This window comes from Eleginops maclovinus, chromosome 9 (assembly GCF_036324505.1).
Source record: "Eleginops maclovinus isolate JMC-PN-2008 ecotype Puerto Natales chromosome 9, JC_Emac_rtc_rv5, whole genome shotgun sequence".
Classification (NCBI taxonomy): Eukaryota; Metazoa; Chordata; class Actinopteri; order Perciformes; family Eleginopidae; genus Eleginops; species Eleginops maclovinus.
In genome coordinates this window covers 17478200-17495640 of record NC_086357.1, presented here as the reverse complement: position 1 = coordinate 17495640, position 17441 = coordinate 17478200, and the positions used below count along the sequence as shown (strand labels likewise).

The 17441-nt window shown below is 40.7% G+C and overlaps 1 protein-coding gene across 1 annotated transcript in view; it reads left to right on the top strand.

Moving 5' to 3' along the window:
• The window catches only part of rnf13 (ring finger protein 13), a 37267-nt gene that overhangs the window by 9403 nt on the left and 10423 nt on the right, over positions 1-17441 (top strand). The window contains exons 4-5 of the mRNA XM_063891349.1: positions 2350-2472; positions 17015-17102. Coding sequence (XP_063747419.1) covers positions 2350-2472; positions 17015-17102 — 211 coding nt within the window. The remainder of the gene's footprint in view (positions 1-2349; positions 2473-17014; positions 17103-17441) is intronic.

The window sequence follows — 17441 nt, the reverse complement described above, 5'->3', positions numbered from 1 at the left end:
TCAGCAGTTCTTAGTTCTTTTTTAGATGCTTTTACTACCCAACAGAGGGCGCTCTTGCCGCTTGTTTTAAAGCCAGGAGGAGGAATGTGAGGCAGTGGCACAGTGATGTCATTTAGCAGCAAGACTGGGCTGCACTGGAGGGAGCCACCCAGAGGTGACGGCACTGAGGGATGGGTGATTCCTTGCACGTGTTTCCCTCCCTGATGTGAGGTTTCACAGATTTACCTCATCTCTATAAAACGTGACCTTTCATACGTCAGCTCTTATTAGTGTTGAGATACATTTGGGCGGAGCATTAGGTCAGTAACTTTGTCTCTTCTCCAGTGTAGCAGGGTTCGATCTTTAAGCAAATGTTATCTGTCACTCTGGTAAATTTCCATATGTGGCTCAGCTGCTCACTTTGTGTGTGTGTGTGTGTGTGTTAGTGTGTGAGAAAAAGTGCTGACTCTCCTCAACATACATCCTTTTTTTTAAATATTGGCTTTAAGAGACAGAAAGGGATGAAAGTGGCTGCCAGAGTCCCACAGCAGTCCGCACACTTCCTGTCTACCACCCTGCCTGTGACACACACACACACACACACACACACACACACACACACACACACACACACACACACACACACACACACACACACACACACACACACACAGTGGTTTTAGTTACACTAGCACAAGAGCAGCAGAGGGTTAGAAATGCATATCATGTCAGGTCCCTCCCTTCTCCTCTCATGTGTTTTCCTTTCATCGTCTTTTCTTTATTTATCTGCGCCGGTTCTTTTTGTGCTCATGGTCTGCCCCTTTTTGTCTTCACCTTTTCTATTTTTGTCTATCCTCTGTTTTTCCTCTTTTGTCTGCCTTTCAGTGACTCTGTGATTCCTTTTGCCTCCATATTAATATATTTTGCTGTGTTCTGCCTTTGTTCTCCTTCCCTTTATCACTGTGTCAGCCTCTCTGTCTCACCCCCTCTTCCTCTCCTCTCACTATCGCCTTCTCATCAGTCACTTCAAAAGCTGTCGTTTGAAATAGGACTAAGGCAGGAAGCTGCGTTGAGAGGAAGAGAGATTGGAAGTACAAGAGCCAGAGTTTTTCAGAGCAAATTGAAGCCCTGACAATATAAAAGAACCGCTATTTCAAATGCATTAGACTCTGCTATACATACAAAAAAACACACAGGTTATTATCAACAGAGAAGGAACTAATATTCCTCATTACCATGTTAAATGTATGTTTGATTTGCCAGTTTTACATCTGGGGTTGCTGCAGAACTTCCTCTCAGCATCTTGTTTCTTTTAAGTTTGTTTTTCAATCGTGGTTGTGAAGGATGTTGTTAATCCCTGAGCAACAGAAGGGTTGAATAAAGAGGATGCTGCTCACACTTTGGGTCAAACAGCTGACACTGGATCATGCAATGTAACTGTGATTGAACTTAATTTGTGACACCATTTACAGGCTCACTATGACAATACTGTGATCATATCCTTACCTGCCATCTGATCACACAAAGTTTTAAGTAACAGAAAAAGATCTTGATCTTCTGTGCTAATGACTTGTCATGTAGCTATGAAGCCAATGTTATTTCTAACATTATGTATTGTGCATTTGTGAAATAACAGCCTGTGATTAGCCTGCAGTCCAACTGTCAACATGAATTATAATAAACACTTAAATCACTGGCAGATTTTTCATAGCTGAACAGTGCTACACCAGAAGTGTGAGAAAGGGATCTAATAACCATTAATGTCACTTCCAGTCTGCAGACATGAATTCCTGCTAAAGTGCGCTTCAGTAAACCCTAATTGCTCCAGTGTAGCTTTTATCTGTTGACACTGGAGGACACACACTCTGAGTTTAATACAAAGGTGAACTGAACGAAGCAAGGTCTAGCAAGAAGAAAATATATTACTTTATTAATTCCAAAGGAAAGGATTTGTCCAGCTGTTGCTCAACAAAATAATCATAAAAACCCTTTAGAGAGATAAATATGAAGTATCAGATATAGTAAAGCAGAAAAGGAAAGTAATAATGCATTTGATATTGAGAATATATAAGTCATTCAATTTGTTATATAACATACTAGCTATTCATTATTACTGGTCTTTTCAATCTGTTTTTGGTCTGAAAAAAACAAACAGTTTGACATCAATTTATTAATAAAGAGTTTTCAATCTCTCAACTAAAGACGGCTCCTTAAACCAGTAGCATAATACATTTCAATATCTTTAATAACTATAGAAGCATCATTTTGGGATATGCCTTCTTATCGCCTGTTTGATTTCCAAGGAAACTTGGTATAAGTCATTCATGTATTTATCTCACCATGTTGTTTCTAATGATGTAATTCCTGCAGGGCTTCCTGATTGGGGCACGACCAGAAAATGCGTGCCAGCCCATCGAGCCCCCGCCGAGGGACAACCTGACGGGCGCCTTCATCGTCCTCATCAAGCGCTTCGACTGCAACTTCGACATCAAGGTACAGGGTTTACACTGGTGGTGTGTTATTGTCAGAGACAGAAGTCCTTCCTGACCATGCCACACCCTTAATCAACCTCAACCATCGCTAGTTTGATCTGATATTATTTATTTCAAAGCATGAGTTAACTTTTTTATTTTTATTTCCCCTCTATTCACTTACAGGCTTCCCGTGCTTGTTTAGCGGTAGCCTTTTTTTGGGTAATTGTAGCGCATAGCAAACATAGATAGCATCACTTCTTTCAGCAGATGTTAATCATATGGTCAAGCTGCCAAAACAGTGTGTGAGGTAGTGTACACTTATGTGTGATGCCTCACACTGCAATTATATCAGATCAAGTCTGCTTACAACAGGAAAACAGGAAGTAGCCATTTCCCTAAGCACATTTCCTGCAAGAGCATTTATCCCACTGCACTGCCTCGTGTCTTTTTTCTTCTCCTGCTGCTGTCATTTTGCATGTGATGCTGGACTTGTTGAGCTGAAGGGTAGTGTTTGCCTGATAAGTCAGTGAAGTTGTTGAAAGATGGAACGAGAGACCCATCTGCTTTATACAAGTGAGGCATCATGCAGTGTTCAGGGCACACAGGGTGTTGAAGGCAGGATAAGTTGTGTGTACTTGTATTGGTATTGTCGCTTTATTCAGGAGTAGAGGACGAGTGAAGAAAATTAAAGGGAATAGAATCGGAGGATGAAACCCTAGGGTAACCTTCCTGGGTCCTACTTTTTTAAAGCATCTGACCTTGGTTAAAGTCTAACTAACCTATGCAAAGTCAACTACAGTGGCTATAAATTAACCCAGAAGCGGGTCAGCTGCAGTTTTGAAGGAAGCTATTTTGCATACAAATAGAAATTACCTCACCAGTTTCAATGTCTCTAGAAGATTGCTCGAGGATTAAAACTTGTAAAAAGAACAATATATAAAGAAAGTAAAACAAAAGGTTGTGGCTCACTTTGACTCTATGTGTATTTCTTTTTTACTCAAATGACATTTCGTCCCACCAGCCTTCTTCAAGATTAACAATCATTGGTCTACTTTTAGGTCTCCTTCCATTGATAACCATCTCAAAACAACCTATGATGTGTGTATATTTTAAAGTATTTGACACTATAAAGCCCAAAACGCTCTAGATACTTTATCTTTACAGAGTCCTTGATGATACACTTCTTATCACAGAATGTCAAACATTTACTGCCGAGACATTCTTTCACGACCTTCAGACATCCTGAATCGTTGCCAGATACTTCAGCAGTGAACGCATTACCTTTCTCCCAGAATAACCTCACATTTGTGGTTTACCAGTCGATACATTTGGCAATAGAGCTAGAAGCAAGTGAGTTGTATTATTAATACAGCACCCTCTGTTGATTCCCAAAATGGTTTGTACCAAAAGTAAAAAGTGATGTTTTTTACTTTTTTTTAGTAACTTAAATGTGTTCACTTTTGCTCTAAAGGGAACTAAAAGCATACAACACCATGTGGTAGATGGGTTCCTTCATGCATCTTAAAGCTCTGGGTTTTGTTGAGTTCAGAGTAAAAGCAGAAGAAAAGATGGAAAGCAGTGAGGTAGAGAGAGGAGAGAAAAGCGAGCCAGGATTAAGAGAGTGAGAGCAGAGATGAGTAATGGGGTGAAAGCGAGGAAAGCATGCAGCCTCTTGGCATCTCTCTCTGCTTTTTACTCTCATACTCCTCACTCTTACCTTTTCACTCCCTTGTACCCCCCCCCCCCTCATCGGTTGCCCATCCCCCCTTGATTCACTTTCACACTTCCTGTCCACCCCTCTTTCACAAATGTATTTTCTTGGCTCTTTCCCTCTGTTAGTCTTTCACTCTCGCTCATACAGCCTTAGAAGGTCTTTTCTTCAAACAACACACTCACACACTCACACACACACACACACACACACACACACACACACACACACACACACACACACACACACACACACACACACACACACACACACACACACACAGAAACATGTTGACAGACATGGCAGTGAGGTGTTCACTCTGCTGGAGTGTAACCAGACTCCACATAGCTGTGCGTCAGACAGACACACAATATAAACATAATCCATACACTCACACACACGCATACACACCAGTCTCTCTCTGAACTATGTCAGGTTTGACATTTAACCTCCTGCAACCCTCGAAGGAGCAGCTTTGACTTGTTGAAGTTGACTCTGATTCCTCCTTGCTGAGATCTCATGGCATTTTGAGTGTAACCCCGCAGCACTTGTTCCCCCAGTTGTATCATAAAAAGGACATTAACACTACAAAGCATTTCTGACCAGCAGCAGAGTAAGGTTTGACACAGAACAGATGTATTCTTTTGTTTTAGTTTATCATCAAGTAAAAATACCATTTTTAGAGGTAAAAAAGAGTGATGGTGTTTTCTAATTAAAGCAAACAGTTAATATGACATTTTCTTAAAGCCTTCTGTTGTTTCCTCTAGCAAAGAGGATGATGCTACTTATCCTCCTACCTCTTGTTTGGGTTTGTTGGATATATTTTGGCTTCACTGTGAAAAGTGAACATGGTCTGTTCTTTGTTTTAATTACTCCTCACTACATATACTCTTGTAAGAAAGTGGATTGCAGGCTCAGTTCTTGTGATCACAAACTAATTGGCTGCAGTGAAACATTGTTGGGGAATTATTTTGTTTTTTTGCTTCGCTTTCTAGTTGGTGTTATGACAACTGGCCATTCGTCTTAATATCGGGATGATTGAATGCAGCAAAAGTCAATTTTGTGGGAAAGTTTTGCAAATGCTAAATATTCATGGCTTAAAATAGGGTGTGTGCAAAGGCCTGTTGGTTAACCCTATGTCCCCTCTCCCTGCATTTCCTGTTGTTGTGTCCACTGACACTAAGCAAATAAAGGACAAATCCCATAAATTATCTTAAAAAATACACAGAGGTGACCTAGTTGGCTATTAAAAGCATAACTTTTAACAATGTTATAAGTGTGTCTTTACAGAAAACACTTTTTGTATGGCTGCCTTGATATGACGGATATGGCTCTCTTAAATAAATGTCAATAAATCCAATGCTTATAGTTGAACTTCTGACGATGATAGCAAAACCCGCTTTAAGTAGTCACACTTTGAAAAGTATAACGATATGCTTTTGATCACATCACATCAGTTTCATCACATTTCTTGTTTCCTTATCTCCTTTCCTATCGCTTTTCACGCTTCTCTTTTCTCACTTCCTGTCCTCGATTTTCTCCCCTCTGTCTCCTTCATTATTTTGCCCTCTCTCATCCACACACACATTCACAGTCTGGCTGCGCTGTCTGACTTCTGTCTCTGGCTTAATGATTGCACATATCTACACACACACACACACACACACACACACACACACACACACACACACACACACACACACACACACACACACACACACACACACACACACACACACCATGGACCTTCATTGTCTCTCCATCACTATTCTAGTTGCTTTTTCCTCTTAATGTTGTCTTCCTCTCTGCCTCTGTCACACACGTGTTCAGTGTCGCTAGCAGTCTACCTTGAATTCCTCTCACACTCACACACACATACCCTTCCTCCCGCCCTCCCTCCCTTGCCTGGCTCAGTTCCCTCCAGAAGCTGCAGGGAAACAAAGGAATAATAGATTCCATCTTGACTGAGACAACACACTCGTCTGTCTGTGTGCCTGCGTGTGCGTCTGTATGGGTGTTGTGCAGGGGTGTCACCCCCCAACATTCCCGCTGTGTCATTTCATTGCCTTCCATCTCTTTCTCTCTCTCCGATGCCTCCTCTATAGCATTTCGCCGCTAGCAGCCAGTGAGCAACAGTGCAGGGATTTAATGGATCTGTGGCCGTAATGGCGAATGAAACGGACACTCACCCACTTAACCCTCCGTCAAGTGCTAACCCCTCCAACCTGTGTGTGTGTGTGTGTGTGTGTGTGTGTGTGTGTGTGTGTGTGTGTGTGTGTGTGTGTGTGTGTGTGTGTGTGTGTGTGTGTGTGTGTGTGTGTGTGTGTGTGTGTGTGTGTGTGTGTGTGTGTGTGTGTGTGTGTGTGTGTGTGTGTGTGTGTGTGTGTGTGTGTGTGTGTTGCAATAAGACATGACAGAGAGTAGGGCGAATGTTGAGAGAGAGAGTGTGTTTGAGTTGAGGAGGGGTGATGGGATCATGTGGAAGGGTGTTAATAGGCACACTCACTGCGTGTGTGACAGATAGAAAAAACGAGAGAGGAAAGCATTTCTCTAAGGCAGTTCTTTTTTTGAAATAAATCTCCAGAGGGACATGGTCTGCATTTCCTGTATGCTGGGAGGAGGGGGGATCACTGGTGACCTTTTTGACCTTTCAGTATGCACAGGAAACTTGATACGCTTTTCCTCCCTCCCTCCCTTCTATGAACACCCCTGTGCCTGCCTTACTTAGCAAGATTCTTAGCAGACTGTCTCTCCGTCACACTGCTGCCCTCCAATAACCCACACTCACACACATACAGGCAAACACGACATACAGTGAGACATAATGGCCTAGTTATGTAACATATACGGAGATATGATGAGCTCCGTTGAACCACGTTGTTCCCCTCTTTCTTCTCTTCCTCTTATTGGCTGTATTTTACCCATTCAGTCTGTCTCTGCTGCCCTCTATCTGTAATCGTCTTCAGTTTTCTTTTGAGAAAAACGTTAAAACTCAATCAGTGTTTCTGAGAATGGATTATGCGGCTCCTCATCATTGGAAGAGAGATTTTAATAGAAGAATACTGAAGTTGCTGCTGGGAAAATGGGGTATAAATCTAATCTGGGGGTTATTGGGATGTATGGCAGAACATAAAAGTAAACCTTTGTGCTTTACACAGAATAACTGTAGCTACAGCTGAAAACGGTTTAGTGTAAAAACCACAACAATAGAGATGGGTCCTGAAGTGAACAATACCCTCAGTATATTATCCAGCAATATCTGCCTTAAGTGTGGTAACCTTAGCTAACATTAGCCACATTAAATGTTCCTTGTGGAGTTTGCAATGTATCGTAGTGCCCCAGTGCAGGTTGTGTACTTTGGGTTTTTTGAAACAGCAGCCTGCCATGGCCTTAAATGGAGCAGTGGAAGGGAACAAAAACAGAACCAAAGGGCTTAACAGTTATCGGAAACTCACTGCAAAGCTACATACAGCTGAGCAACGCTGCAAACTAAGGTGATAATTATCTGTGGATCATCACTACAAGAGGCCTCATTCACAATGTCACGATACATTGTTATAAACACATCGATTGTTTCTTTAAAGAGAAGTGAATCAGTAGTGGTCATCTTCTTTTGTTTGTTTTGCTAGTTAATACTATGTAAAAGAATCCAGTGGACCGTGGAAATTACCGTTTTTTTTTGCCTGTTAATAGAAAATACCAAGCTCTGAGACTTCCAGTAGATCATGTTTTGAGAGAATCCAAGCCTTGCCTGGCAAAGGGCCGGTCAGACTAAACGTCCTGTCTGGTATAAATGCTTTTTGTCACAGGAAGCTGTGAACTTCATGTGACAGGGCAAAGATTAGGCATCAAACTCTAAACAATTCTCTCATTCAAAATCTTTTACCAGAAGAGATCAATGTGCACCGTACAGTGATATAGACTCAGGATTGACAGATTAATGAGCCAGACAACAAGAGACTGCATTTGAGGTGTTTGAGACTGTTTAGAAACAGGGACCATTACTTAACAGAGAGCAGAGTCAAATGTTTTTCAAATGTTTCTATCAGTACATAATGTATCTTTGTCACAGTTCTTAAAAACAAAAAACAAATTGAAGGTATCCTTTTCAAAGTTTCTGTTTATAGTAAATTGTTTGAGCTTCAGCAATTAGTTCTGAATTAGAAACTTGCATTGAGTATAGTGGAATAACAACTGTTGTAGCAGAAGAGAGGGGAAGATCAACTCTGTCAGTATAAACATATACAGGGGTTTTTCTAGAAAATGTATTAAACATTTTACGGAGAAAATCAGCGTTTTTGGTATGAGGGCGCACACCTAAAGAAAGAGGTCACAGGGCCCCCTGTTAGAAGGTTTATACAAAACCCTGATATAGTCATGAAACAATATAGGTATATACAAATGGAAATATAGATTTCTGGCCCTAATTAAAGCAATTGGGTAACTTACACACTATTAGGTATATTTCAAACTTGTGTTCCCTTTTTTTTTACGATACCTTGATCTCCCTTTACAAATGCAGAAATTGAATATTTCATTCATCATTTTAACGAAGAGGAGGTCGATGAGTCAGACTCGCTAACACTTCCTTTTACATTTATGAATTCAACTTTTGTATCAGCTTTTCATCTGTGGTTTTTTGTTGAGCACAAACAAAGTTTACACCCTTTATGATTGGGAAAGGGCTGCAAAACGATAAAACCTGGGGCATGAGATAATGTTATCTGTGATCGAGTTCGCCGTCGACTGACAGCTGGTCCATCCAGTTTGTAACGTTGCTGCTAGGATACAGTAAAGAGAAAAAAAAGGATAAGAAAGACGGAGGTGAAAGTCCTCCAGCTTATCTTGAGGCGTGACCAAAAGTGGTTCCTTCTCCTGTCTTTTATATTATCAACAAACCAAACATCCTGCCTGAACCGATCTTGATGAGTTGGAAGCAGTCACAAGGCTTTATTTTCGCTGTATATGTCAAGTCAGCTTCCTGGTTTAAAAATGGTCTGCTGTGAGTTTGCTCTAACCAGCTGCAGCTTTAGTTGGTCAGCTTTTGTTCTGATGGTGGGATATTTCCCATCTGACCTTGCTTCCTACCTCTGCCTTACAGTAAGTGTGTGTTATTTTGCGGCCTGTTTGTGCTGCAATGACCTCACAGCCCCCCAGCTACACACACACCAGTCACAAACAACACACACAGGCCTCAGTCTCTATTCAAACAATGATGTAGCTTCCTGCACACCCTCACTCAGTCTTATGACAGGGTATGACTATGGCTGACTGGATGTGTGACTAGCTCGAGTGTGAGTGTGAGAGGGGGAGAACGCGCGAGAGACACAGAGAGATAGAGAGAGAGAAGAGAGAGAGAGAGAGAGGGGCAAAAGCCCTATTTCATGTGGTTGTGTTGTTTTTCTGTTTTTATATCTGTTGTGGCAAAAAAACAGCTCCTCCCTTTGGCCTATAGGGCAAATGCATCAAGTGGGCATACACACTTATAATAACAGGTCAAAATATTCCTGATGATAATCACTCCAGCATGCGTCTGTTAAAGTTTGAATCCTTGTTCAACCAGTCATTTGCAAAGGCAAAAGTATCCGATTGGTTCTTTAAGAGAACGCCCTCATACAGCGGTGATTTGGATAGGCACACTATGGCAATTGGTAGTGGGAAATAAGAAAGGAAGGCTTTATTTCTACAGAACTTTACAGAACCTGGTCTAAACAGTGCTGCACGGTTACAAAAATATTATATATAAATAATAATAATAATACATTTATTTTATAAGCGCTTTTACAGGTGCTCAAAGTCGCTTTACAGAGGTACATAAAGACAACAGATCAATAAAGTAAAAGTCACATTGAAATTGAGCAATATAACAACGTGATATTGAATATTATATTGAATGTTGAATGTTATTCAATATATAAAATAACATTCAATTGGGGAAATGAAGGGTCATTCCAATGTGTACAAAATGATCTTTATAACTCCTTTTATTGCGAATATAATCTCACGCACACAAGGAATGAGCTGCCTGCTGTGCAGTGTTATCAGTGTACATGGCCTCTCACCACAGTTTTATTGAACCCTTTATCTAATAAGCCGCCTGGACCTTGAAACTAAAACCCAGCTCTGCACTGTGCAGCATTCCTCTGAAACACCAAGGAGAGAGGAAGGGAGGGTGGGATTAAAGGTGGGAGGGAGGAAATATCAGGGGCTGGGCAGAATTATGGAGTTGTTGGCTGTCAGGGTAATATAACAAGGGTAATGAGGGCAAAAAGAGGAGGAGAAGGGGGAGGGGGTTACATTTAGAGAAGAGGAAGGTAGGGAAAAGGAATAGGTTGAATTTTGTGAGAGAGGGGAGCTGAGATGGCAAAAAGGGGAGGAGAAGTAAAATAGGAAGGGTGGCAATAGGAGGAAAGAAGATGGGAGGAGGAAGTTAGTGAAGAGGGAGAGAGAAGAAGAGAGTGGAAATGGGTAGAAAAAGGGGGGAGAGAGCATTGTATAAGGGAGGAGGAAATGAGGACCTGATTGGGAGCTGCTGTCCAAACAGAGCAGCGGAGCAGGGCTTAGCTGCATCTGATACAGTTTAGGGAAATGTTAACCACTGAAGGTGTACTTTTACAGACCTCCAAACAGACTTTTTATATACAAATCAAGCACATATTTTTTCCACTACAAACTCAGGAGGTGTATTTTGCTCAGATTACAAAGAGTGTTATTATCTTAGTTCAGGTCGGGAGATGAGGAGGAGAAGAAAGTAAAACATGAGGAAGAGTTAGAGGGATGGGTACAGGAGAAATGTTGCATGTAGATGGGAAGGAAGAAAAAGGAGTAAAGAGGATGGATGAGGGAGGGTATCATACAGAGAGATCATTGGCCACAGCTTAATGTTAAATAACTTGCATCCATAGTCAAATAGAGCAATGATAATAATGTCCTAAGAACAATTCAAAATAAAAAATCTTAAAATACTTATTTAAAGAACAATTATAAATCATGTAAATGTACTTTTCTCATCCATGTAATATCTGTGAATACAAATTCCCAAAATGTTGATCTTCTGTTAAAATACAGTGACGCTCTCTATTATATATATACTTCAATGTTGTTTCAGGGCGGTGTGCTGCTCCGACTCATTTACACAAAGCTGAGGTAAATTCTGCTCTATGCAAATGCCGTCCAGTGACAGCAACAGTCTGCACGCAGGTCATTCATACTGCTCGAGCTCCACGGGGCAGGAGGCCGGATGATAAATGGACCGTAAAACTGGAAAAAACTGATGAAAGAGGAAATAGGACAGTGGGTCAGAGGGAAATGGGAGGAAGAGAAAAAAGGAGTAGGATTTGTGAAGGAAATTATGTCAGTGGAAGAGGAGAGGCAGATACAATGTGTTACAGCTGCATGATAGAGGGTGCAGTGTTGGCAGCAGATACACACAGGACTGAAGATGCAGTAATTATTCACACACACACACAGTGGTGATGCAGCAATATTAGTAAAGCAGATTGTCCACAGCACCAGTCTTACTGCCACTAGGCAGGAAAGGCAGATATAACCTGTGTGTGTTGGCATATTTACCAGGAGTTGATGATCTCTTGGAAGATAATGCTTATCTATGACATTACATTAATGTATAATGAGATTCGAATCGAATACAAACCCATAACAAACACATTTATAGAGTGGGTTGTCCTGCTCCTTGGGATCCAAATGATTAAGTCCAGCAGCAGTGAGTCAGGCAGCTCCAGGTGCCACCGTTTACACACCTCCAGTCAACTGTGACCAATTGAAGTCAGGTCCGGACACACAAACTCACACACCGGCACGCACATGCACATCGTTATCAATAGCTCAGTGAGCTGTAGTGGAAAACTACTTTGAAATGCTCCTTTTTTTCCCCCCATGTTGTACTTGTAAACATGTTTCTTTTTTTTCTCAGCAACACCTTCCTTCACATTCATTCAATCCCACACATCTACAGGAAGCTGTTCGGTGCAAATACAATGTTGGCTTCCTAACAGCTGCAACCTTCTTATGGGCATGTAGACTCTTCAAGGCCTCACGGTGCTTAATGCTGAGTCACAGTTCAGCAGGTTTGAATGGGCAAACTATATCAGCAACTTCTGCAGCGGGCACTGTTGCTGTCTAAACATGCTGAATGTTGTGTTTACACTGGAAGAGTGTGTGTGAAAAGAGTTTTCCACTTTTCCTCGCAGATTCTTGCTTGTGATTAACTTGCAAAAACATCTGTCAGCCCCTTCACCTTTTGCTCAAACCTGTAATGGTCTATATTTAGAAATGTGCTTCCGATGTTGCAGACAGGAAGTTGTTAACATGGATGTTTAACATTGTCAGATGTTTTTGAGATAACAATGAGAATGTATTGCTTGTACTTGCTGCTTTATCATTATCCATCATCCATTTTTCTGATGCACATTTCTGTTCTTTACGTGGGGCCTTTACTGTATGGCACACTTTGTTTTTAACCTCCTGACGAAAAGCTGGAGCTTGTCAAGCACACATGTAGAGCTTCAAAAACTAAAGCCTATTAAATGTGAGTCCAATCTGCACTTTAAAAATCCATAATTGGTCGACCTCATAAATGAAACCAATAATGCCAGTGCTGCAGGCCAAGTCAAATTTTGGTCTGCACACCACAGGGTGCCACGATGAGAAAACAAGCATCAGATGGTCATTATGCTTCCACTTTCTTTTGAATCTAACGCCTGATGGTACAAGAAAAAGTGACAAAGAGAGAACAGCGCAAGAGGTTAAGCCAATTAATGGCGGCACATGATGTCAAGACGCCCTGATAAGGCACTTAGCCATTAGGTTTCCCACAGTAACTGGACAAATATAATGCAGCTCTGTCATCTTTCTTAAAATAAGGAGCTTAAGGAACACCATCTTCTTTTTAACAGATATGTTTTATTATATCTTCCCCACAACACTATCATAATGGAGTTGTTTGTGTTTAGAGGGGTATAATGGAGTAGAGCAGCAGGGATCCTGTGTGGTCCCACAGAGATAACGACAATTAAATGGTTTAATGAAGGCTGTTAAATTGACAAGGGGAATGGCGCTATACGGCTCAGCATGATTATTTACAGATGGTAGAAGAGCAGCCCAAATTATTTTATTCTTTTTCTAATCTCTGTGCAGAAGTATTTTAGTACAAATCACTAGTGTTGAGTGATATTTTCCCTGAAGTGTTGACATGAAATAAAAATAATAGAATGTACTTTTATTTATAACCAAATACTAAACATAACTGGTCTTATATATGTCTGCTTAAAGTTGTTTCAGGGTTTGTTAATCAAGACTTTCACAGAGTTGAGATGTAAAACACGAGTCACAGTTTTAATGTGCTTATATTAACACACTCGCATTCTTTTCTATTTTCATCTATTTGTAGAGGGTTGACATCTCATGTTCTCTTTTTTTCTGTCCTCCATCTCTTTTTTTCCCTCCCTCTCCTCAGTCCCAGGAATGCCTTGAATGTCCTTATCTTTGCCCATGCAAACACAAGGGTGAGCCAGCAGCAGAGGTTGAATTCCTCTGCAGATCCCAGGCAGACAGACCGCACCACACTATGGCATCTAGACCGCCTGCAGCCAAAATGGCTCCTCTTACTGTAAAATCCCCCCGAAAGACACTAAACTAAACCCAAGGCCAATCTGCTGAGAGTTAACACAGCAGCAGGGTAGCAGACCTCTGTTTGTCTTCTATCATAGGACACATTTACTGGGTCACTAATGACCCGTAGTATACACAGCTGGCCCATGTTTGGCCTGTGGCAGCTTCAAAACTAGTTTCCTGCTTGATATTTTGAGGTAGCAGTAGCAGTGGGTAGCGCAGCCGTTTAGTGATCGTAAAGGTTTCAGGTCATTTCCCATGATTTAATTTCCAATAACCTTGATCACCAATAGGTTGAGGCGTAGCATGAAGCAAATCAAACTACATGCACAAGTCAAATAATAAGTCATAATAATTATCCTGCATAAATTAACACTAGAAGTGGGTTTATGTGAGCGCTATGCTTTTTCTGTCTGCCTGTTGGTTACAACATTTTTAAAATAATTTCCTCAAATGTAATATCTTGTCTTGATTCATTGGCTCAGCCTTTTAACAACATCATTTGTTAATCTAATAGGACTTCATGACCAATGCAGAAGATGACGAACAGCTCCTGAGATATGCAAAGGACATAGAGACAGACAGAGATTCCTTACTTTAAAGCTATACTTACACACTTAAAATCATGGACAGAAATCCATGTTCACCTAGCTCTCTTTCCCTCAGTACAAAAACTCATCCAGACTTTTTGTTTTGAGTGTGTTATCCAGACAGCCTGCCTCAAGACGCACACAGTAGTCATTGATACCTCCACACAATGCACCCTCACAAGAAAACACATGGGATCACAATACTGCGGCTGCCATACACGCTGCTTCACGTATGCCTGTGCATAAAATTACAATGACAAGGAACAGACAAAAGACAGTGCTGTGCTGTATTACCATCCATGCAGGCCACAATACAGACACACACACACACACACACACACACACACACACACACACACGTACACACACACTGCTAACCCCTCACAGGTTTTAAATGGATTTCCTTGCGTCACATCAGAGTACAATGCTGGTATAGAGACGCCTGTCTGAGCTGCAGGGCTAACACACTGCGCCACTGGTTGCTCAAGTTAGTGTGAGGGACCCTCTTCTATAATTTAACAGAGTGGATGACTTTCATATGTTTCACAGTGTGTGTCCCATGCTCAACTGATTTTTTTTACTCACTTTCACACATCACTGTCTGGTTTTAGGTCAGGTGTTAATTTATAATAGCTCTGAGTAATAATTAACGTCAGCATTTCCTCTGCGGCTTCACATACATGTGGTTTAAAGAAAGAAAATCTGAGATTATTGTACTTAAGTGTTATTAATCTGTTTTCAGGTCAGTTTTTTTTGTGTGCCACAAAACTTAAGGGTGTCTTTTCTGCCTATATCTTACAAATGTCTTATTATTACATTATTACAAATCAGATTTCTACTGTTGACGTATTGGTTACATTTTAAATTGTGTTACCCTGGTTTAAGATGTCTGCATCTTTTCAGAGGTTCAAAAAAAGTACTGTGTTCTCATAGAGGTTTCTGTTTAGAGAAACAAACAAGACAGTCAGAGCTTTTTATTTGGATTTAAGAACCAGCCTAGGATGTTATCATCCTGTGAAAAAGCCATTGAATCTGCAGATATCTTCTAAAATAACATTATCTCCCGTTCTACACAGGAACTGGATAAAATGAACACAATGTATACTGAATAATGAATTAAACAGATGTGAGCTCAGTTAGATTATCAGGCTGATGTTCTTCAGCTGTGGCCCTTAAAGACAGCATATATGTGAGGGACATAGCTTTTTCTGTTACAGGCTTTAAATTTTAGGGATGATTTTTCTTTAACATGGCTTAATTTGGCCTTGTGTGAAATATTATCCATGTTTTATCACCAATCAAATCAAAATATTTTTTAGTTTTGAATCAGTCAAATGAACACTGTTGGAATAATGTTGTTATGTCTATAGTTGGCAGGATGGCTGCTTTTGTTCCCATTATTTTAAATGAGTTTGAAGGACATTTAAATTATCTGATACAAAGTGTTTCCCCCCTCAATTTCAGAGGGAGTATTCACTATCCAAATGATAATTCTGTGTGTGTCAGAACACATAATGAGTCAGTCCAGGATATATATATTGCCACATCCTATTTCCTCCAACACATCTGCTGGGGGCAATCATCCACAACAATGGCTGCACAGGATACTGTAGTGTGTAAGAGCCGCGCAGATGGAAGGTCCTCAGTTTCCCCTGCATCCATCACGCAGCTTACATGGTCCCCTGCTGCAGAAAAGACCTGTTTAAATCCTGACTCAGGATCTTCAGCATTATGTTCTAGTACTGAAGATTTTAAGGGTTATTGGACACTTGTCTTTGAATTATATTGAGGGTAGATACTTTGTTTCTTAATCTGCTGCAAATCAAATAATCATAGTCATCAAACAGCCTCACATACATGCAGTGTGTTTATTTCTCCTGCATCTTGCATCTCATTACATTCAAGTAATCACTATTAAATTAACAAAGTACATTTCTTGCTGAATCCATTTGCAAGTTAATTGTGTTGTGTAATTTCCAAAAAGAAAGAAAAAAATGCTCTGAGCCTCGTGCAGTATAATATACTGTATGTATTGACAGATCAAAAAGAATTGCCATTCAGAGAATAACAGCTACACACACACACACACACACACACACACACACACACACACACACACACACACACACACACACACTGCATAGAAAAGCTTAACTTTTTTTTCCTCTCAGACTGCTACTGCGGGAAACTGATATTTAATGTCCTTTTAGGAATTCAGTTTACAAAGCCAGATGATAAATGAGTTAATATTGGCAGAAGAAAGCACCCTTGAACTGGAAGTGCTACATGTGTAAGGCTAATGTTATCAAATAGATTGTACGTATCAGATTGGAGGATGTATTTTAACCCTCACTGAAATCCTCTCAGAATCAGAGGGAGCTCTCCCTTCTAACCACAGCAGGTTTCAATGTCACGTTTAATGTGGTTTGATGCTGCTGTTCACCGTGGAAATCAGATTTGGTCACATTATCTGCCCCAGAACCCCTGTTATCACACATACAGCCTTCACTGAGGACCGTTTCTGGTCTTACGGCAGCAACTGAGTTTAGCCTGCTAATAACCACCAGGTGTTTGCACCAAACTATGATCCATTTAATAATCACAGTTTAAAATGTTTTCTCTCCTCACAGGTCCTTAATGCCCAGAAAGCCGGGTACAAGGCAGCCATTGTTCACAATGTAGACTCTGATGACTTAATCAGCATGGGATCCAATGACTGTAAGTCACCACAACCTTAGTATTCGTTCTGTTATATTGCACAAAAGCATTTAGTGTCTTATACAGCTGCCTTGTTATGTTGTTCTGTTGCCGTGTTTATTTCTGAATCCCTGAGCCTGTGGGAAAGCTGGGGAGTGGATTTAAAAATCTCAAGATGTACCCAAGTAAGGATGCCCTAAAGCACTGTAGCATGCTGATGTTTTATACACTGGGTGATGTCAGTTGTCGGCATCAAGGGATTTATCCCGTCACTTCAGCTCCCTTGTAGTGTTTTTATACTTTTCTAGAGTGAGATCATCACACAGTATTCAGGTTAAATGTTTTAACAGGCTAAAATTG